The sequence below is a fragment of the Mya arenaria genome, chromosome 17 (genome assembly GCF_026914265.1).
Source record: "Mya arenaria isolate MELC-2E11 chromosome 17, ASM2691426v1".
Taxonomy (NCBI): domain Eukaryota; kingdom Metazoa; phylum Mollusca; class Bivalvia; order Myida; family Myidae; genus Mya; species Mya arenaria.
Genome location: NC_069138.1, coordinates 32,591,453 through 32,616,286, shown reverse-complemented (window position 1 = coordinate 32,616,286; position 24,834 = coordinate 32,591,453). Strand labels below are relative to the sequence as shown.

The window sequence follows — 24,834 nt, the reverse complement described above, 5'->3', positions numbered from 1 at the left end:
CGCGGTGCCCGTCGCGTATTCGAAATGTCTAGTGAATTCATACGTAAAGCTAATAAAGCGTGCGGTCTAAATAGAAATCAACCAGGAAAGTTGGTTTAAAAAAGTATTGTTATCCTTTGTATAGAATGTTGGTATTCTGAAGTTGGTCCCTGTTCTTTTTTTCGACATAATTTGCATGTTTCCGTGATATTTTCTTTTCGATACAAAGTTTTTTTAAACTAATCACCGCATGGCACTTAGCACTTTTTTTAAATACAACATGATTTTTGGTATTCATTGTTCAAATACTATAAATGTTAACTGAAAACCATATGCCGCGTACCTGTATAACTTTATATTCTTTAGGAAAAGAACATCAGGGTACCAGTCTACTTATTGACCTCAAAATGTACTCTGATCAGAGCGTCCGAATGATTCAGACATGTATGTTATCACTTCTTCCGGATGCTGATGATGTGAATTTCATAGTGTTTTGTTGAGAAAATAAAGCCGACATTGAATGATTACCACCATCAAACGGATTTATTTTCATCTTACCGTGGGTAGCATTTTTAATTTGACACGTAAATTTTCAAGCAATACAAGTTCTTAGAAAAAATCATGTAATTTCAATTTCGCAAAATGGAGATTAAAAAAAATATCAAATATGCGCATACTTATTTATGAAGTTTCATTCTAAATGAGGCCAAATGTATGAATATGTGTACAGCATCTGTGAATAAGATGATTGTTTACCTATGTGCATAGAAAAGTCTTGGAGCCACTCTCAGTGTAAGTACATAATTACTTTATACATTTTGTTCAATGATTTGGTGATAAGCCATCGTCATTGATAAAACAATCTTGCATGCTCAATTTTGATTTCCTCTCTTATAATGCACCAGTCAATCGTTACCACGGCCCTCTCGGGGATATACCGGGGGGAAAAGGGCTGTGTTTTTACCTTTCAGGTGTCCTCGTAGCTATTATATAAAAGGACTTCAGCGAAACCATTATATATCACAGGGCAGGTTGCGTTGTTTTGACACACCACGCCCCCGTCGTTTTTTTGTATCTTCTTTTTTATCAATTTTTAGTAAGAATATGATGTGGTAACTGTAACTTGAGAAAATTGGCAAAAAATATTTTTTTTTAATTTTTATTTTATCATCTTTGTTTCTCTTAAGCACACGTGTTGAATTGATGATGCAATAGCGGGACGGGGGCGTGGTGTGTCAAAACAACGCAACCTTCCCCTGTGTTATATATTACCTTCTTGGATGTGTTGTAAACATCAAAAAAATAAATATCAAGTGTCCTCGCAATGCCGGGTGATTGCGGTGGTTTTGTCTTCCCTCAAAATATATCAGGGAATTGCTCTTACCTTAGATCCCATGTGTGCGGGGACATTATTCACGGGATTTTACCACCAGTTCGTTCTCCCAGGGCAGGGATTTTACCGAGGATTGGCTGGACCGAAAATCAAAGTACCTGCTATTCCTTTGGCGGGGGGGCGGGGTTATAATTGACTGGTGCATACTTTATAAATTATTTTTCTGAAGACGCCTTGTGCTCACTTTTTGTTTTCTAGCCAAGAATGAAATTCAAAAATCAGTCAGAGATACAGTATGGTGATGCATTGTTGTTGATAGATCAATAGAAATTGGTGAAATATTTTAGGGAAAGGTATTTAGTTAAATAATTTACAAGTGTAACTTTTGAGTTTTATTTTACAATGCCGTGCCGAATATTGTGGAGATAGAATTGAATTTGTATTAATTAATCAGTTGACTTGTGGCGTTTAGGGAACACAATTAAAATCAACATATTCAATAAAGTTTCCTTATCACCCAATGTTGTGGAATAGTGAAGTAATAAAGAATTAACCTCACAACAGTCTTTCTCAAATGCTGTCCAGGCTTTTGTATGCTTAAGAATAACTAACCTCGCGATGTTAGACCAGAAATCATCTTGGCATGAGCTTGGATCACTATGGATCATTATGCAGTCAATTGTAAATACGGCTCTTATATCCGGGTGTATACCGGGGATAGCCGGCGAAATGGGCCATGTTTTTACCTTTCAAGTGGCCCCGCAGTGCCGGGTCTTCCCGGAAAATACAGTGTGGATGGGGCTTAACCTAATGTCCCTTGGGTGCTTTACCATCAAAGTATCTCCATAGGGCAGGGATTTTAGCTTGGGTTAGCTGGACCGAAAGTAGTCCCCGCTATTCTGGGACCGGCGGGGGGGGCATGGTTACAATTGACCGATGCATTAGCTTGTGTATTCAGATAAAGTTAAGAATATATATTTATTTATATAAGTTATACTTTGCAATCTAAATCAAAGATTTGAAAAAGGTATCCTGTATCAATAAATGGAAGTATACATAAATGACTGTGCAAATCTTTATGTATCATTCAAATATGAGTACCTTGCAGGGTGAATGTTATTTGTTAAAATTATACAAAGTGAGCTTTCAAGATTACCTTTCCAATCGCATACACAATGCAGTTTGAAACCTGGATAATTAAAACAAAACTTGGTTGTAGACCATAACTATTAAATATTTGATAAGTCACAGACATTATAAGGTACAGTTTAAAGGGGCTGTACTCAGTTAATGATGAAAAGGCAAATATTTAAAAAAAAATGTAGAAAATTGACATAAACTTGGTATCGATGTGTACAATGAATGCATTGAAACTTACTAACTGATGATCCCCATAGTTTACAAATGATTTATTAATTGCAGTTATTTCGTGTTTTTCCATTAAAAAAAGATTACTTGGTATGTCTACCGAGTAGAATACATTCCTTATGCGTGATCTGCCGTTGATGTTATTACATGATATTAGCGTGTTAGGTATACATCTGGAAAATTTCACCCAGTAAAAGTAAGTCTTCACAACATAGTAGATACGACACTTCACTGATTTTTTTTTCATTTTGGTATTTTATTTACAATAACGATATCAAAGAGTAAAATATTTTATTAAAAAAGTGTCCTTAGATTCGTTACAGAAAAAAAAACTTTTTTGGTGCCAATCTGGTGTAAAGTTCCATTCATAAACAACAAGTGAAGCCAATGCTGTTTTAATTTGAGACAAACAAAAAGAAGACAGCACAAAGTTCAAAAAGTGAGACTAATGTGAGAATACCTTACATAATTTATAAATTTGCATGCGATTCAGACAATTTTAATGCTAGAAATCACAAAAAATCATTCCCTTGAATTATTCCTGTCATAGTTTAAAGCTGCATTCTCACAGATTTACCCTTTTTACAACTTCTTTTTTGTCTTGGAAAGGGCAATTTTTTGTGTTAACAGCTTCAAACAATGATATCAGATTGCTGACAAACAATCAGCTCGTAGTTTGTCATATTTCCTTCCGAAAATTAATGTTTTATGGCTTAAACCGTTACTAACAGTGTAAGAATAATGCATTGTACTTTCCAACGCAAGAACTGTTTGTTTATTCAAGTAAATAAAGCAATCCCCACACCAAGGAACTGCAGTATTGCTTAACCAGCTTAATTGACATTATGGTTGGAGTTCAAATTGCTGCAATTAAAGGCACATCTAGTTTACAGAATTATTCAATGTCTGATTAAGCAACCTTAATATAGTTATATGAACTACTTTTGCAAAATGAAAGCTTTTTTAGATTTACAAGGATGTGTGAAAAGTATTTGCCAAATGTACTGCAACACCTGATACCTGTTGCCTAGGAATCCAACAAATTCTTGGCACTTCAAATGTTACAGTACTATTCAATTTGGAGTGCCTGAAAAGAAAGCTTTTTGATTCTACATTCAACATCTTCTTTCTGTATGACATATTCGACCAGGAGAATCATGAACCTACAGCCTTTTGCATTTATTGAGATAGGGAGCGTTCAGGACAGTGACAGAGGACAATACAAGAATGGCCAACTGCTGCATTTATTGAGTTATCTAATGCATACAAATTAAGACGGAGAAAATAATTCTTAATTTTTCCAAACTTCTTCCTTAAGCATCTTGTATGTAGTTGTCTTTTACAATGATTGTTCAAAGTTACAATGGCCCTGTGGGTTAAAGATAATCTGTCCACGGGGTAACATGTTTTGTACATAATAGGGTTATAAGTACTGCGTTTTGATCCAGGGGGTTGTATTCAACTCGCAGTACTAATAACACTTTTATTATATACATTACTGATTAGATCACTTAGAAGCCACATATTTGCATAATAAATTTCATTTTAAGGATGCACGCATTGCATTTTAATGACGTCAATTTATTATTGCGCAACATACTTATTATGACGTGACGTCACAAGAGTGGTATATATGGCCGTATTGCACTGGAGTGGAATATGGGTTAAAGTATTTTGTGATATGTATTGCATGTGGATTGATGATGGGTATATAATAAAGAATAAAATTATGTTTGTATTCCATTCTCACTAGCAGTGTGATTAAATGCTGACACCATGTTATGAAATTTGATGATCAAAGTATTTAAAAGACATTTCAATATTTCATAATTTAAAAAAACGATATTCATCTCATCTTAGTCTACTCAACTTGCTTTGCTATGTACAAAAGTCTGCAGCTGTAATATGAATAGAATTAGACAGAAGGCAGTGCTTAGTATTCATCAACAGCACTAAGTTATTATGGTAACATGTTATATAAATTGAATACCAAGCACAAATTAAGAGGAAGAAAATAATTCTTCACTTTTCAAATAAAAACTACTTCCTAATAGCATTGTGTAGTCTGACATAGGTGTACAATGTAGATGTATTTTACAAAGATTGTTCAAAGTACAGACCTGTGGTTTAAAGCTCCCCTGAAAAATAGGTGACAGGTTTTCTATATAGTATATTATCTGATTTAACGCTTAAGCCCCCCCCCCAACCCACCCCACACACCCCTCAATCTACGCACACTTAACTACATTTTTCAAATTTCCATTGCAGCTTGCAAGCAGTTTTAGTCTAAAGTTTAAGCTAGCCCATCAAACAGTGACCCCTTGTGATTTGAGCCGATTTGTCAATGCTAGGAACATGGTTGTCAACATTCCCCTAAATGATGCCCTAGTCCATCAGTGCTTTCAGCACAATTTTAAATTATACGATTAAGAGTGTCAGATTCGTTGTGTCGAGTTTTTTTGGGGGGGTAGAAAAACAACACACCAGTGTGTGTTTACCACGTGATAAATTACGTCATATATCCTATGTCTGAAGGCAACATTTTGCTTAACATGAAGACCTAAAACAAAGATAACTTTATTTCATTGCACAATTTTAAATGAAACAAAGGGCAGTCTATCCCGCTTAAAGAGTCCCGTCCTCGTTTTATTCTCGGAGTTTGATACTTCGACAAACCTGTTTCCAAAATAATGTTTGACAGTCCTCAGTCTTACGGCCTGGAAAAGGTTTGTTTTAAAAAACTAATTTCGCAATCGAACTCTGGTGAAAGACCGAAGGCGGGGTCCATAAGCGGGGTAGACTGTGCTATGTTTAATTTCAAATAATGAAGAAATAGTGAAGTCATCTTTGCTTAAAGTCTTCATTCGAAGCAAAATGTTGCCTTCGATGAAGCATTTATGACGTTATTTATCACATGGTATTCACACACTGAAAACTGGCCGTATGGGTGATGATGAGCCGAAAACCTCGAACTGACAAACACATGCATTTTCAGTGCATTTAGTAAGGCGAGCATTGACAAAACGCTCGCAAACGTTTTGTTTTGTATCCCTTTGCAACGCAGTGCATATACGTCAAGCGAGAAAACAAACAGCAAACGTTTGCCGCAAACATGTTTATTGAACGCACTGCCGTTTTCCATGCATTGCAATATAGTTGTACACGGATGAATTTAAAACAACTTATGTATTCTATCGTTTTGATCATTTTTAAAAAACAAATGCATAACAAAATGATATCCAGAATGATTCAAAATATAAACACTATGCTTTAAACGTAATTTCATCTATTGCACCAGTCAATTGTAACCACGGCCTCCCCAGGTCCAGGGGTATACCGGTGATAGCAGGAAAAATGGACCGTGTTTTTACCTTTCAGGTGGCCCCGCAGTGCCGGGTGAATGCGGTGATTTTGTCTTCGTGCAAAACATAGCGGGGAATGGGCCTTACCTAGGGTCCCTTGGGTGCGGGGGCATTTGGCGGGGATTTTACCATCAGTTCGTCTCCGCAGGGCGGGGATTATACCCGGGGGTGGTTCGACCGAAAGTCAAAGTCCCCGCTATTCCCCGGACCTGGGGGCCGTGGTTACAATTAACTGGTGCATAAATGGTGAAGTCACGACCGGCTAAATTATGTCATACCTTTGCTATATGTTCATGACGACATGTTCTGTTTAAATAAAACGAGTGACAAACGTGATAAGAATGTTTCACATGAAATCAAGAGGAAACATCCCGATTCCCTCGTAAGATTTTAATGGAAATGAATTATTTTATCAAAATAAATCATTAAAATTAAAACAGAATGGATGTAGACGTATGACATACTGGAGTATTACCAAATAAGCAATTATAGTTTTCGATTAAAGTTGTTAACACGTAAACAGAATGTTAATTTAATATAACACATGTCTAATGCAGAAAAATACGTTATGTTTATAATAATAATATCTGTCATGTGTTCCCGTTGCGGATAGAAAAGTCCGACCCGAGGGCACCTGCGTTGCCAGGTAACGAGGCTTGCCGAGTTACCGGCTTAGCAGCGTGCCGGAACGGACACACATGATAGATATTTTTTCTAGCATACATTAAATTACATTTTTTGTGAAGAAAATACTTTAAAAGCGCATTTTTGTACATATCACAAAAAAAGCTCGTGCGATGATGTTTACTGACGTCATGAAGCGCAGTAATTTGTATTCACTGCATACGTCAATAAGTTCCTTCGACATCACGTCTTTTAAGGGTTATTTTGTTTTGTTTTTTAAAGTTTATTTTGTAAAGTAAATGTTAATGGAACTCATCTATTTAAATCTCATAATTATGAATACATAAAGAGTATTATAAACGAAATTGAAATTATTACGTCACAGCGCGTGACTCATCTGGCATGGGGGGATGCCAGATGGAGTTTTCCAGCACGGCTGAATTCACCGGAAATGCCTATCCGATGTGCTAGAATAACAATATCTGTCATGTGTTCCCGTTCCGGATAGAAAAATCCGACCCGAGGGCACCTGCAGTGCCAGGTAACGACGCTTGCCGAGTTACCGGCTACGCAGCGTGCCCGAGGGTCGGATTTTTCTATCCGGAACAGACACACATGATAGATATTTTTTCTAGCATACCTTTAATTACATTTTTTGTGAAGAAAATACATAAGAAAGCACGTTTTTGTACATTTCACCAAAAGGCGCGTGCGATGATGTTTACTGACGTCATGACGCGCAATAATTTGTATTCACTGCATACGTCAATAAGTTCCTTCGATATCACGTCTTTTAAGGGTTATTTTGTTTTGTTTTCAAGGAATATATTTATATAGTTAATGTTAATCGAACTCATCTATTGATATCTCATAACTATGGTTACATTTAGTGTTTAATAAAAGAAAATGAAATTATTACATCACAGCGCGTGACCCATCTGGCATGGGGGGATGCCAGATGGAGTTTTCCAGCACGGCTGAATTCACCGGAAATGCCTATCCGGTGTGCAAGAAAAGACGTTATGGTTATAAAAGGCGCTTAATATAGGTTGATGCCATATTTTTATTTTTTAATCTAATTGCATTACCATAATTGTATTTAACTCATTTGACATTAATGATTTAATCCAAAAAGCATTTGATTAAGGTTCAGATAAAACAATATTAACGATACTTTGACTTTTTTTAACTGGGGAGACTGTGGCCACTGAGCTATTTATTCAAAATCCTTTTTTGAAGGTTAATATATGTTTGCAAGACTTTTAATTAAAATTGAACATAAATAATCGTTAAAAAACGTTATTTTTAGTTATTAAAAAATATTGCGCTCTATGACGTCAATAAACAAGGTTGCACCCGCTTTTTGGTGTATTTGTACAAACGTTCGTTTTCAACGTCATTTTTCCACAAATTGATAAATTTTGATATGCAAGAAAACATGTTTCCGGTACGGAAAGAAACATCCGACCCTCGGGCACGATGCCTGGCCGGTAACTCGGCAAACCTCGTTACCGGCTTATGCACATGCCCTCGGCGGCTCTTTAAAACTGTCACCTCTCTGGTTCAAGCAAAGTGTGAGTGTCAGAATGGAGGAACATGTTTTCGAGATGAGAAGTGTACATGTCCGATATTCTCAACTGGACAGCAGTGTGAAACACGTAAGCAACGCAGGGATAGGTCATTTAAAAACGGTTAATATCAGGTCATTGCATGTAATATTGTTTCGGATATGAGAACATTTACACCATTACTTAGAACATGTTTAGATTTTCAATTGATTTCCTATGTTCCCCAACAGTTACAAAGCATATCTAATGTGTTAAGTTTTAATTTGTATCAATGATAATTAACTTCGTCTGCGAAAAAGACTTGTGTTAAGGTATTCATGGTTACAACAAAATTAATCAAGAGCAGGAAATCGTAGCTTTAAATGTATATTCCAGCTCTTTGTCCTGGTGGATGTCAAAACGGTGGGACATGTACCTCACCAAACAAGTGTAGCTGTCCGGAAGGATTCTCTGGCAATCGTTGCCAAACAGGTAAGTCACTTTCCTTGATGGTCTGTCTTAACACTAGATAAAATTCTTACAATATTAAGTCACTGAAAAACAATCATAATTTCTAACCTTATCCAAAGTTTAAACATAAAGAAAAATGATAATGTTGAAACATAGCAATGTTTATATTTGTGGATTTTTATCAATATTTCTATTTGTAAACATTATTGCAATATTTGTAAGTTAAAATATTTCATTATTTTGTATACTTTTATGCAACAAAATATGGAGCATAACAGAAGCATGAGCCTGAAAATAATTCCATACAGAGGATTTGTTTTAGACATATAGTGTTTTTTGACTTGTTCTATGTGCATTAATGTTTTAATGATCAACATGTATGCATAGTAACAATTTAGTACAAAGGAGTATATGTACAAATCAATAATTGATAGTGATATGTTAGAGCGAATTGGGTAACTATTGTAAATGTTATTTTCGATATAAATCAGAGGATGATCAAATTTTACTTATAGAGGACTTGATTTTAAGAATCTTTAACAAGTCTACAGAGTTTCACAAGCTCAGTTCTATAATTTGATTGCAACAATTATCTCATAAAATATTTCATGGGTGGCCATTCACTACGAAATTTATTTTAAAACAGATTAAAAAAAATCGTTCAATAATCTTATGGACAACAATTTTGCACGGGTTTTTTCATTTTTTTTTATTTAAACGACATCCTTACATGAATCATACATTTACTTAAATCTTTTGAAACGAACTAATGCACAATGCGCCTATGTTACGGACTATGAATCAGGACACCCTTAATTGTCAAGTATCCTCTCCGGGGAATATACATGTATTCATTTCACTAGATTCATCGCAACGGAAGCCGTTATTTGATTAATGCAAATTTTACGTTAACTTTTTAATTTAACGATAATGTAAAACAAACTTGTGTATGCAGTATGAGCTGACTCCTCACCGATGGAAACTGCAATCGGCGATGCGCAAACGACCCTGGCGGCGAGATCGGCCCTTGGGAGGCCGGGCCCGGCACCTGGTTCGTATGCAAGTGCTCTGAGTACCGAAAACTGTAGTTAGATGATTCTCCATTATTTTGAATCGGTACTGAAAATCGCGGAAGCCCGCAGTGTAGTACATATTGATAGGGCTCATACGGCTCCTGGGCACCCTATTTCCGGGAAAATTCGGCCGATAATTGTAAAATTTAAAGACACTGACTCTAAACTTTTGGTAAAGAGAGCAGCCCGTGCAGTTAACCAAGGCAAAACTGTGTTTGATCAACAGCCGAAGGAGGTACAGGAGAGAAGTCGTGAGTTGATCCCCATCCTGGAACAGGCCAAGCACGAGAACAAAGCATGCCTATATCGCCCGCGATAAGTTGTACATAAATCATAAACTTTATACCCCAACTTCGTCTAACTAGGACGGGCGAGGAGAGTATGAACTTTCAATCATTGCGTGGAATGTTGAAGGTCTAAAAATGTGTTTATCTGACAATGAATTTGTATATTTTGTCTGTAATTTGATATTGTATTCTGTTCCGAAACATGGCAAACGAAAGATGATAAATATGATGGCTATGATTGTATTTCTTTTCCAAGAAAAGAAAGTGTTTCAGTTTATAGAATGTCTAATAGGGTCCATGGTGGGATATGTCTATTTATTCGTTCGATATTCAAAAATGGTATTACTGTTTTAGAATGTGATGAAAATGGATTTATTTGGTTAAAGATTGATAAAGAATATCTTCGCTTAGAAAACAATATTTGTATGTGCTTTGCTTATATTCCACCTGCTAATTCTGTGTATTTTAAGTCTCATAGCACTGGATATTATGAAAAGCTAGAAAAAGATATCCGACTTTATAGTGAATTTGGTAAAGTTTGTATTATGGGCGATCTAAATGCCCGAACAGCAAATTTTAATGAGTATGCTGATTCTGTACAATTATTTGATAAACATCTAAATACTGTAAATGGTAATGACGAAGAAATTAACATTGTTGATAGGCATAGTGAAGATAGTATTGTAAATAAAATATAAAATACTTGATATATGTAAAAGTACAGACCAAAGAATTGCCAATGGCAGAATTGGTGATGATAAAAGTATTGGTCAATATACATTAATGTCAACGATTGGTAAAAGTGTAATTGATTATGCGGTTATATCTGCTGTGTTGTTTAACATTATTAGTAATTTTATTGTACATGATATTTACACTTTTTCTAGCCATTTACCTATACAAATTAATATTCGTTGTGTATATGAAAATAAAAAGAATAAAGACGCCACTGCTACTGAAAAATTAGCTTGGAATAATAGTAGTATCAATATGTACAAACACGCTGTTGCAAGTGAGTTAAATAATCTTAACAATATTGTTAATAATGTATTATGTTCTAATGATACTATTGACAATGGTATCATTACTTTTGGAAACACCCTGTATAAATGTGCCCATACGGTGTTTGGTGTACAAAAACAAACATATAGCCATGATAATCGGAGAAATTGTAAAAAACCCGTGGTTTAACAATGATTGCGATACAGCTCGGCGTGAATTCAATAAAGCGAATAAAATGTATAGGTTAAATAGGTCACCTCAGTTGCCAGCTGTTGTTATAAACAAAAGACGTTGTTATAGGCGGGTTAAACGAATATCGAAACATTAATATAATTTAAGAAAATAATCACAATTACATGATTTGTTTAAGCAAAATCCAAAGCAGTTTTGGAAGGAAATTAAGAAGAAAAAAAAAAGACTGTTTATAAGCATTCTGTGTCTTCTGAAGATTTTTATTTACATTTCAATCAACATTTTTCGAGCGATGAATTGTATAAGGACGAGTATATAGAAACTGTCTTAAACGATAATATCGTATATGACAACATTGTTAAAACGTTGGATTGTAATTTTAGTGAAAGTGAAGTTATAAAAGCTATAAATAGATTGAAACGTCAAAATAGTCCTAGAGAAGATATGTTTATTCCTGAATTATTTATAGATAGTAAAGATTCTTAAGCTTCATTGTTATGTAAACTGTTTAATTATATTTACACTAAAGGTGTTTACCCTATATCATGGACTAAAGGAATTATTATTCCTGTGCCAAAGAAGGGGACTTAAAAAATGTTGATAACTATAAAGGAATTATGTTGACAGGTGTGTTTTCTAAAATATTTTCATTGTTGTTTGACAGCAGGGCTCGGTCTTTTGTTGAAAATATTAATTCTCTGTCCGATTTGCAATTTGGGTTTCGGAATAAACGTATTACTATAGACTGCATATTTGTATTACAAAATATAATTAACAAGGTAATAGAACGTGAAAAAGGTAAGCTTTATTGTGCATTTGTTGACTTTAAAAAAGCTTTTGATATGGTGTATAGAAATGGGATTTGGTTCAAGCTTTTATTTCAACAAAAATGTTCGTCAAAATATTTAAATCTATGTATGAGTCCGTTAAAAATTGTGTAAGAGTGAACGGAAAGTTGTCAAATTCGTTTGAAAGTTATATGGGTGTGAAACAAGGGGAAACATTATCCCCAATGCTATTTATTATGTTTATTAATGATTTGGAGTCACAGTAAACAAGTGTTAGAGATGACTTTGTAAATTTAGAAGAATTACAGATATTTATGCTTCTTTTTGCTAATGATACTGTTTCGTTTTCTAAATCTGTGGAAGGCTTTCAATTTATATTAAATAAATTACATGATTATTGTTTAAAATGGAATATCACTGTAAATACTACTAAAACTGTTGCTATATAAATATCAGTCTATTTTATAACAAAGTTGAACTGGATATTGTGAATAAATTTTACTATTTGGGAGTAATGTTATCATCCAATGGAAAATTTTCAGTGGCCCAGAAAGCTTTATCTGAACAATCATTACGTGCAATGTTTTCGTTAAATTCTTTGTTTGAAAAGATACCCTTAAATGTACATGAACAACTTAAATTATTTGATTCAATGGTTTTACCAATATTAACATATGGTTGTGAAATATGGGGATTCCATTCTGCTCCCGATAAAGAAAGGGTTTATTTGAAATTTTTAAAACAATTACTAAATGTTAGATGTCAAACAACTAATGCTACTGTTTATTGTGAACTTGGCAAAGTGCCATTATATGTTATACGCCAAGAGAGGATATTGCAATATTGGTATAAGCTTGTAAATTCAAATGATAACCTGTTGTCTAGATGTTTTAGATATTGTAGTTCACTAAATATAAGCAGTTCATGGTATTCTGATGTTAAAAAATTGTTAAATGATTTAGGATTTAACTACCTATGGGATAATATGTCAGTCACTAAATAACAGTTGTCAAAAGTTATTGAAAAATTATATGATCAGTACATGCAGAAATGGTATGCGACTTTAAATGATTCGTCCAAACTTTGTACTTATAAAGATATAAAAACAAGATTTTGTTATGAAAAATATCTCGATAGTGTCACTTATGTTAACCATAGAGTATCTCTAAGTAGAGTGCGATGTTCAGCACACAAGTTAGCTATAGAAGAAGGTAGGTATAGAAATATACCAAGACATGATAGAATATGCATATATTGCAATATGAATATGATTGAAGATGAATATCATTTTATTCTTGTATGTCCATTTTATAAAGATATTAGACAAATGTGCTTACCACTTAAACGTGCTTCTTATTGTCATTGGCCATCCAAGAAAAACTATGTAATTTCTTAAGTTCTGAAAATGCAGCATTATTAAGGAAACTTGCTAAATTTGTTTATATTGCCACTGAAAAGCGCAAAAGTGCTTTAATTTAATTTAATTATGGCTTATTATTATTTGAATAGCTATATTTATATTTGTTCTTGAATTTATGCTTTTCTCATACAACATTAATGTCAATTCTGTTTTATATTGCCGCCGTGAATGTATATATATATATATATATATATATATATATATATATATATATATATACATTCACGGCGGCAATATAAAACAGTATTGACATTAATGTTGTATGAGAAAAGCATATAATATATATATATATATATATATATATATATATATATGCATTTGGCTACGAACATGTTAATGTTTATGCCTAATAAAAGTTCTGTTCTGTTCTGTTCTAAGCGGAAGTTGGAGTTGTTCAAGTAGCAAGGACGATGAATGTTTACAGACACGGGATATCGTGTCATTGAGGATAAAATGCCGATTTCGAAACACTTTTATTCTTCCGTGCTTTAAACATTGATCGTTAGACCAGTCCCAAGCAGTACGTACCCTTTTGAGTGAAACGTTTCACAAATCACAAACGATGCTGATACGTTTAAATGTTATTAGATATTTGTAGTCTATATTTCCGTGAAATAAACTGAATACTTTCAAATATGTCCCTTATTCAGATATTCTTCATTTTTGGTCACGGTCAGGAAAAAATCGAATCATAAATCCCGCCAATAAAGATACAATGTACGGTAATAGATTGTTTTCCATTATTACAAAGAAGCCGTTTCATTATGAATAACATATTTTGTTTGATCCATAAACATGCAGAACCTTTGTACTTAAAATATAGATAAAACCTCACTGTATAGCGTACACATTTTTAACGCAGTTTATTGCAGACGTCATGTTAATTTTACAACAAAACTTCTCTATCAAAACCCTAGACTTACTGAGTATTTTCATGACATGTCTTTTTGCAAACATGCCGGTATTTATTGACAAAACAGTCCTTCCTGCGCTGATGTTGAGCGGAATAAAACAAACTGACTAAGCGCTGATATTTCCCGTGCTAAATACATTACTAAAACATATTAACCGGAATAAGTTTAAACAAAATATATTCACCCGATCATTTGAATTCCGTTTAATTAGTACCTAAATGATATCCAGTCAGAAGATTACCTAACTGATATCCAGTCAAAAGAGTACCTAAATGATATCCAGTCAGAAGAGTACCTAAATGATATCCAGTCAGAAGAGTACCTAAATGATATCCAGTCAGAAGCATTACGTAAACTCTTTACTTTTACGGTAACGAGATTTCCGCTTTCTTTTAAATGGTGATGTAACACCAGTTTGATGGACGTCATACCTTTTGTTATAATTATGTTCATGGCGCAATTTTCTGTCTAAATTCAAAAAATTGACGAATGTTTCCTCTTTTGATATAAATAGAAAACTGCCTTATTTATTTGTATCACTGAGGAATAAACGTATGATTTGCTTGAATACTCAATATCAATGTGGCAATTATGGTTTCCAATTACTGGTTTTACAAATGTGCAGAATGATGTTGAAAAATATGTTATGTTTTTTTTTAACCCAAAACAAGGTGATAGATACAGCATCTGTATACAAATACAATTTTATATTATATGATTAAGAGTGTCAGATTCGTTGTGTCGAGTTTTTTGTTGTTTTTTTTGTTATTTTTTTTTTTTGGGGGGGGGGGTAGAAAAACAACACACAAGTGTGTGTTTATCACGTGATAAATTACGTCATATATCCTATGTCGGAAGGCAACATTTTGCTTAACATGAAGACCTAAAACAAAGATAACTTTATTTTATTGCAAAATTTTAAATGAAACAAAGGACAGTCTATCCCGCTTAAAGAGTCCCGCCCTCGTTTTATTCTCGGAGTTTGATACTGTTACTAGTTTCATCAAACACTTCGACAAACCTGTTTCCAAAATAATGTTTGACAGTGCTCCGTCTGACGGCCGTGAAAAGGTTTGTTTCAAAAAACTAATTTCGCAATCGAACTCTGGTGAAAGACCGAAGGCGGGGTCCATAAGCGGGGTAGACTGTGCTATGTTTAATTTCAAATAATGAAGAAATAGTGAAGTCATCTTTGCTTAAAGTCTTCATTCGAAGCAAAATGTTGCCTTCGATGAAGCATTTATGACGTTATTTATCACATGGTATTCACACACTGAAAACTGGCCGTATGGGTGATAATGAGCCGAAAACCTCGAACTGACAAACACATGCATTTTCAGTGCATTTAATAAGGCGAGCATTGACAAAACGCTCGCAAACGTTTTGTTTTGAATCCCTTTGCAACGCATCGCATACACGTCAAGCGAGAAAACAAACAGCAAACGTTTGCCGCAAACATGTTTACTAAACGCACTGCCGTTTTCCATGCATTGCAGTATAGTTGTACCCGGATGAATTTAAAACAAATTATGTATTCTATCGTTTTGATCATTTTTAAAAAACAAATGCATAACAAAATGATATCCAGAATGATTCAAAATATAAACACTATGCTTTAAACGTAATTTGCTTTCATCTAATGCACCAGTCAATTGTAACCACGGCCTCCCCAGGTCCGGGGGTATACCGGGGATAGCCGGGGAAATGGACCGTGTTTTTACCTTTCAGGTGGCCCCGCAGTGCCGAATGAATGCGGTGATTTTGTCTTCGTGCGAAATATAGCGGGGAATGGGCCTTACCTAGGGTCCCTTGGGTGCGGGGGCATTTGGCGGGGATTTTACCATCAGTTCGTCTCCGCAGGGCGGGGATTATACCCGGGGGTGGTTGGACCGAAAGTCAAAGTCCCCGCTATTCCCCGGACCTGGGGGCCGTGGTGACAATTGACTCGTGCATAAATGGTGAAGTCACGACCGGCTAAACTATGTCATACCTTTGCTATATGTTCATGACGACATGTTCTGTTTAAATAAAACGAGTGACAAACGTGATAAGAATGTTTCACATGAAATCAAGAGGAAACATTCCGATTCCCTCGTAAGATTTTAATGGAAATGAATTATTTTATCAAAATAAATCATTAAAATTAAAACAGAATGGAAGTACACGTAAGACATACTGGAGTATTACCAAATAAGCAATTATAGTTTTCGATTAAAGTTGTTAACACGTAAACAGATTGTTATTTTAATATACCACATGTGTAATGCAGAAAAATAAGTTATGGTTATAAAAGGCGCTTAATATAGGTTGATGCCATATTTTTATTTTTAATCTAATTGCATTATCATAATTTTATTTAACTCATCTTACATTAATGATTTAATCCAAAAAGCATTTGATTAAGGTTCAGATAAAACAATATTAACGATATTTTGACATTTTTTAACTGCGGAGACTGTGGCCACTGAGCTATTTATTCAAAATCATTTTCTGAAGGTTAATAGTTTGTAATGTGCGCTCTAACCAACTGAGCTAACCAGGGGATTGGTTCTGACCTATACACAGTACACTTTAAACTTGCGACCCCTGAACAGAATGACAATGATTTGTGTTACTTCTAGACCACTTTTAGTATGTTACACATTTGAGTATTGCATAGAATGCATGTTTCAACTCCCGGTTCGTCATATTGAAACACAAGCGAAGAACTTTTCACGCATGCGCAAATCTATCACTGGTTATATGAGGGGTGTTACTATTTTTAGCATAACTGCGGGAAAAGTTAGCGAACGTTACCTGCTACTTGCGGGCCATAGGTCCCGCTAGTGTTTCTATCTCCGCGGGTAATGAGTATCGGCAAATTGTAGCTCTAATTGCGCGGCTTATGGCGAAATTGAAAAGTCATAAGTACCGATGAAATTAACGCGTTTGCTAACTGCGGACTTGCGGAAACATTTAAATACTCGGACAGGATACTCGTGTCCGGGACTGGTGGGAGACATTGCGGAACCCGATCGGGTGGGGGTGTAAACGCCAAACTCGGAAGTGCGGAGGTGGGGAATTGCGGAAGTGAGGAGGTGCGGAAGTGCGAATCTACGGAAGTGTAGAGTTGCGGAAGTGCGGAAACGCGGACGGTGGCTTTCCATATCCTTGTGACATACCACATTTCCATTTTTCTTTTGATATTGTCACTTTACAGAGGAGGGATGTCAAGCTCCGATTGATATTGGAGATGATGCGTTTTACCGAAATGGAACCACATACACTGTTACTCATGAAAGCTGCTCCGGTGGAAATGTACCCAGTTTTAAAGGACAGATTACTTGTGTAAACGGTCGCTGGTCAGAGCAAGTCAGCTGTTTGAGAGATATTTCGTTTTACGTTAGTACTAGTGTAACTTTCAACAATGGGTATATCTTATGAAATTATTTGTTCGTGTGTTAAATATAGTTTGCAACAGTTTCGATACATACATTAATTGAAAAAATAAAATACCAATAAAACAGTCATTTGAAAGACTAATTCGTTAAGATTTATTACGAATCACCCAGAGCCTGTGTCATGATAAATCTTTATTTGTGTTGCATATATGATATTTTATCGAAACATTGCATTAAAATTGTTTTCCGAGATTGTGCACTTTTTGGTTTGAAACATTTGAAAAATATTCAACTTGTCAGATTTGTAATTGAAGAAAATATGGATGATACAGAATGACATACTTATTGACGGGGATTAGCGAAAATATTTGTATTGACTGCATATGCATTGATCATATTATACAGTTGAATCATGCGTCTTATTATTTTGATTAATACAATTTTAATTGGCGTGTGATCGTGGAAAAATAGTAATATGATTTGAACGTCCGCGAAGTCTAAAGTAAAATGTCCAATTGGCCATATCGAGTACCTTGTTACCAATATGGGTTATTGTGTGAGATGGAGTATATCTTTCATGCTTTTCGATGAAATATGGAGTTTTACCAGTAAAATAACATTAGTGGAAATGTCAATCTGATAATTTCACTGCAAAATAAGGAGTGAAAGTATCAACTTTTAGAACTACCGTTAAGATCCAATGTAGTGACTTGCCCTTGATAAAAACAGAACACTTCACCAGCTTGAACCAGAAAATGGTGGCAAATAAAATATGTGAAATTTAAAGAAATGTTACAACAGTTTAAAAAAATATATTTGAAATTTAACAACTTACCGTTTATAAGAAAAATGATTATCCCGTTTTTCAAACGTTCATTTTTTATCTAGAAGCTGAATGTTCGAACATTTGCTTTCATACCAAACACCTTACAGACGAAACAAACTGTTCGAACATAAATAGAATGTTATATCATCGCTCAAATGTACTTTGAACTGTTTGTCTTTGTAAAACGCCATACGAACTTCCCGGAAAATCCACACAACAATTAAAGGATTTACTGATATTTTGTTCACCCCACTCACGCCTCAAAATTTGTCAACAAACTAGCGTAGTCGTCATCATTACCTGGAAATCGACCTGTCTTCAAGGAAAAAAGACTGGTCTCTGACAGTATAATGACTTAATATCCATGTATTAAAGACACTCTAAAACTAAGAAAAATGTTTAATCCAATGATTATCCGCATTTTATTGCTAACACATTCAACCTTTGAAATTTTTATTCAATAAATGGCGGCGTAATAATTTGGTTATGTATTCATGCCCCGCTTAAAATAAAAGTGTTTTCGTTAATTTTTCGGAATATAGATGCACTAATAAAACTTCACTGATTATTGTTCATAAAATCTTTGCACTAAAGACGGGCGAATAAATAACTATAAAAAAAGAATATAAGATAATTTATTCTCAACAAACCGGACATAGAAAATTGACAGCTACGTCCTCAGCTATTATATATATAGAATTTGCGTTAGGGGCGTTCCATGGATAACGGCTTAAAAACAGCCTTTTCAAAAAAGGGAGGTAATTAAGAAAAATAAATTAAAATACTAATACAAATCCGAAAATAAATGTACGTGAAGTTAGCGGCCTAGCGGCGTGAAATCAACGGCCTTCCGGCGTGAAACTAGCGGCCAAGCGACCTAGTGGCGTGAAGTTGCTAGCAGACTATTTATTCTCTATTCCAAAGCAAGTGTTCATGCGTGTTTTGGAAAACAATAATAAATCAATGGTATTTAATATACATTAACATAGCGGCCTTAAATTGTTTCCTATTCAAAGCATTTTTATATGCGTTTTCTTCTAAAACAACAATAAATAAACTGTTTTAGTACACAAATTATCAATCTGAAGCGATTCCAAAAACTCGATCAAGTAGTTCAGCGCCCTAGCAACGTGAGGAGCACTAGCGGCCTATCGGCCTTAAATGGTTTTCTATTTTCAAAGTATGTAATCATGCCTGTGCTTCTAAAGCAATGATATATTTACCGTTTTTTATGCACAAATTATCTCTGAGTTAGAGGCCTGAGGATATGGCGGCCTAGCGGCTTAAAATTATTTTCTATTTCAAAACATTAATACATGCGTTTTCTTATCTCAACTCAACATTCTTTAGCGAATATCTGCACTTCCCCCAAAACTCGACCAAGCTGCCTAAAAAATCCATTTCAATGCAATTGTTAATACGTTTTCTTGGAAAACAACGATAAATGAATGTTTTTGATTCAGAAATTAACAACCTAAAGCGATTGCAAACAATTTTCTAAAAAGTCGATCAACCTATTCAGCGGCCGAGGCCAGCGGCGTGAAGTTAGCGGCCGGGCGGCCTAGCGGCCCAGCGGCCTAAAATTGGTTTCTATTTCAATGCATTTATGCATGTGTTTTCTTCTAAAACAATAATAAATTTAAATGAAAACGCATATAAAAATACTCTGAATTGATAACAATTTAAGGTCGATCTGTTAATGTATGAATAAAAAAATGACTTATCATTGTATTAGAAAAACGCATGAACAATTGCTTTATAAACAGAGAACAAAAATAGGCCGCTAGGCCGCCAACTTCACGCCGCTTTGTTTTATTTATTTTTAAGCCTCGTGCTATCCTTCTGAAAACGTAATAAATGTATCCCCTATTTACTTCGTTGGAGATGAGCTGCACCTCAAACCATCAAACTGTGCACAAGGATACGAACCTCAACCATTATTCACTAAATGCACATAAAGGGGGTGGACGGCTGATGTTGTTTGCGTGAGACGTAATCAATACTGGAAACAATTAAAATTACTTGGAAAGAAAATAAATAAATATGAATTACTGTCGTTCCTGATTGAGAAATTCAAATATCTATTGTTTTTATTTCAGGGTCATCGTATAGAATTCGGGTGAAAACCGCTGACTATAAAAACTATCACTTGAGACACCAATATGTTTTCATCAAGATTTTTGGAAGCAATCGACTAATAGATTGGACAAAATTAAACCAAACTCTAAACCGTGGGAAAATTACAGAAGAATGGCTGAATACGGAAAATATTGGACAGGTTGTAAATAGAAAAAATATTTTTACAATACGTGCGTGTTACAGAGTATGCTTACATCTCATGCTTGTTTGATTGAACAAATCGGTGAATTATGTATCACTTTTAACATCAAATTAAAGGACAGAATGCATATTTTAAGAAAGGTTTTCGTTCATCACATTTTTGACTTCCGACTACGATTGCGAGAATATTTGAAACTAGAACAGTTGAAATAATTTAGGCCTACGGATATATTTATCGAAGAAATAAAATTATCATTTGTATACAATGAAATTTAAAGATGTGTGTTAACATAACACATTCGTTCGTCTTTCCATGTCCTCCAAGTGTACCGAAACGTTTATTTGGGTGAATTTCATGTTTTAGATGGTTTTGTTGCTTTAATAGTATTATTCATCATCAACTCTTTTTTGTTTTATACTCCATTAACAGTGTCAGTAAAATAAAATTTAAAGCCATGAGAAATGTAAATTAAAGCGTTTGTCCTTTTATGCTATTTCTTGATTTGACGCTATGTGTGTAACGTTTTAACAGCAGCCAAAACGCGCACAGGATGGTCATCTTTGTAAACAAGTATCTTTCTCCACTTTGAAGCAATTCTACGAAAGGTTTAGATTCCAGAGATGCCACTTATTTTTAAAATGAAACGAATAAAGAAAAACAAATATAAGTAAGAAGAAAAAAATGTCTGGCCATGCTTAAATATTAACATTGATTACAATTGTTTATAACTTAATTCTACAAACGGGTTTGAATAGGTATTGTACTCATTGCATAGCGAAAGCCTTAACGTCCCTTAAACACTACCATATACGCTGTGTCCCTGCAGACTATCTATTAAAAGTAATAATAATCAGGAAACGCTTTCTAATGCTATCAAACCGTATCAATTATCCCTACTGCAAATATTTAAGAAACCCAAAGTAAGTATGGTTTAATGAAATTGGAAACGTGTTCATACTGAATGTACGCTTAGCTCGATCAGTTATGTTAGAACCTTCTATCATAAATAATGATTGCCATGATCATACTCTTAAATGCAACGTTGTTAGAAGTATCACCCGTATTTGTCTGTCATTATCTTCCGTGTTGTTATTTGCACTTGTTTGCGATCTTCAGATAAAGAGGATTGTTCTTGCCGCTGGAAGACACGAAGAATGGAAACCAAATTATGTTACCATTCATGATGAAGACACGGACGATTTATACGTGTTTCGATACAGCAGGAGAGACAACTTACATGACGAAAGTACAACTCTTTACCCCGAAGGTATTACCTGATATGATTTGTAGTTCATCACCCTTTTATAAACATAGAAAAACGGAACATTTGACATTTTACATTTCATTCTGTTTTCGAGACTATGTATGCTTTACTTGAGGTTTTGAGTTGAACTGTATTTCATTAAGTTAAACCTAGATATTGCAAAACGGTATTAGGATATCCCGTGTATGCCTTTCACGGATTATTTTTTTCGAAAGGTTTCAAAGGGATGCTGTAGGCTTTGTGTTAGTTTTAAAGAAATGTTTTTGCTCTTTTTTAAAACGTATTTTCTCATAGAATATGTTGACTAAATCTTTCAAAGAACACTTATTCTAGAGCCAAAAAAATAGATTTGAGTAATTGTTCAAACTTTATTTACATTTTTTGCAGTAGATTTTTTGTTAAAGTCGAAGTTGGCTCAAATTAAGTCTATAAGTCTATAAGTCTAAGTTTACTTGGTTGTTCGATAATTCATAATCTGTTCAGGTTTACAGCTTTGTTAACGACGTCGTTGTTAACTTTAAAGGTAAAATAATTTATGATGTGCGAGTACATTGTAATGTGCGAGGACATCTGAAACAGTTGTCGAAATACTGCATATCCGTGAGAAATTCCGGAGCAGTACATGTAAAATGACGTTAACAACGTTGTTAACTCGAACTAAATCGGCACAATATTTAATATTCTTAGTTATCTCGACAATTCAGTTAATAACCAAACTGTATAGCATTATATATGTGTTCAAATTTAAAGTCCCTGTGAACAGTACGCCACAAAGCAATGTTTAAGTCAGTTTGTTTGACTATTGGGCGTATCCCTCTAATTTATATGGCTCATATTCATTTCAGAATAATTTATAACAACTGTTAGCATTTCAAAACGAAAGTATGTACATTCAGATTGAAAAAGTACTCCTACTTGACGTTCCTTTTCGAAGCTAATACACTTCAAAATCTGGACGTTTTGGGGATTTTACCAGTTGTCAAGTTCATTCTAAACTGCAACGACTTGACTGACAGTCGATGAGTCTGTTTAAACTAGCCCATAATTGCACCTGTTTATCAATATATTATTTTTCACAGAATATGCATGGATTATTAAGTAAGTTGCAGCATGCAAACGTACTTGGCATACAGTTTATAACGATATTAAACTTTTCCTTTCTAGGACGCTGCACGAGGCCGTTTACAAATCGCCCTTTAACTCAAGAATTGATGAGTGAATTTATACAGGATAGAAAAGCGAAAGATGAAACAGGGTGCCAGATTCAATGCCTTGAACACCCCAAGTGTAAATTGATTATGTTTAACGCACGTTCAGGAAACTGCAAAGCATATGAATATGGCCAAACAAAGCAACAGGTCGACGGGATTGTCTTTGAGCTATTGCCTTGCTATGGAAGAAATGGATAAAAAATTCTGCGTTTTCTCAACCAACTTATTATTCTTTACGATTGTTTTTCGTATAGTGAATTTAAGTATCAGTTTAACCTTTAATTAACGAAGCATATGACTTATTTATATTTTTCTGTGGCTTCAAAAGATTGATCAATGAGGCATAGGCAAGTTTGAGATAATGAATATGATTACTGATAGGTTCGATCGTTTTAAAATGTTATCCAGTTCTGCTTTTGTTTTCGTGTGTCAGTGCTTTTTTCATATTTTATTAAGTGCTCAAACTCCGACTCGAAGACTTAATGAAATATATGCCATCATATATTTTACACCTTTCACGTCATTTTTTTGTTCTTTACTTTTTCCGATTTTTGCAAGTAAATAAAATGGCTTTATAAAACGAACAAAATACAATTCTGAAATTCACAGATATTAATTCCGAAGTAATAATAATGAGTATGGATTTGAATATTGATTTGAGATTCACGTTGATGCATACATGATTGTAAATCAGCTATTACATAATTATTATTAAAACCGCTTTGATCCATTACAGTTATATAACTTCTTCATATGAACAAGTTATCAATGAAAGCGTTGGAAACGTTGAAAGGCTGGAGGGTCGACACGTGTGATTTTACACAATTTTACAATTCTGTTACAAGGCATAACAATCGAATCCAAACAATATTTTAAAAGGCCCAGAACTGTAACCGATAAGTGTCTATCATTATCTTATAATGAGTAATGTTAAATGAATAATACAATTATATGGTTTAAAAATAGTATCTGTTAACTTACATATACTGGGATATATTAACATTGCTTCATCGTAACATAAACAAGCTCAATCATTACCTTTTCTCCTCGGTTCCTCACTAAGATATATTTAAGAGTCTTCGAAAACAAATCAAATTCACATTAACGTTGCAATCTTATGAGCGCATACATAAAGCGAATCGATTTGCACGATTTAAACTGAATGACACCATACAATCCATTTTGTATCCCCGACGCATTAAGATCTTTGGAGTGTCAAGTAAAAAGAATATCTCACGATTCCCGATTTCGATACACGGTACACATATATGTTCACCCGCCCCATACAACATTAAAAATCAACTAAACGGTAATACGCACACCTCGATAAACTAAAAACATTGATTATAGAGCGCATTAATAACAAGATCGCTTATAAATGATTCTATTCATATACATTTTCGAGCATGTTGCTACATCAAATAAATGTTCGTGTCAGTTTGAAGAAAAACTTTAAATGGTTAATCAACACTATTAAGTTCGGTCATTTATTTTGAAGTGATAAGAAAGTGC

At 34.4% G+C, this 24,834-nt stretch overlaps 1 protein-coding gene across 1 annotated transcript in view; it reads left to right on the top strand.

The window, feature by feature from the left end:
* Positions 1–24,834, top strand: part of LOC128222983 (uncharacterized) — a 114,213-nt gene that overhangs the window by 27,701 nt on the left and 61,678 nt on the right. The window contains exon 14 of the mRNA XM_052932196.1: positions 8,610–8,705. Coding sequence (XP_052788156.1) covers positions 8,610–8,705 — 96 coding nt within the window. The remainder of the gene's footprint in view (positions 1–8,609; positions 8,706–24,834) is intronic.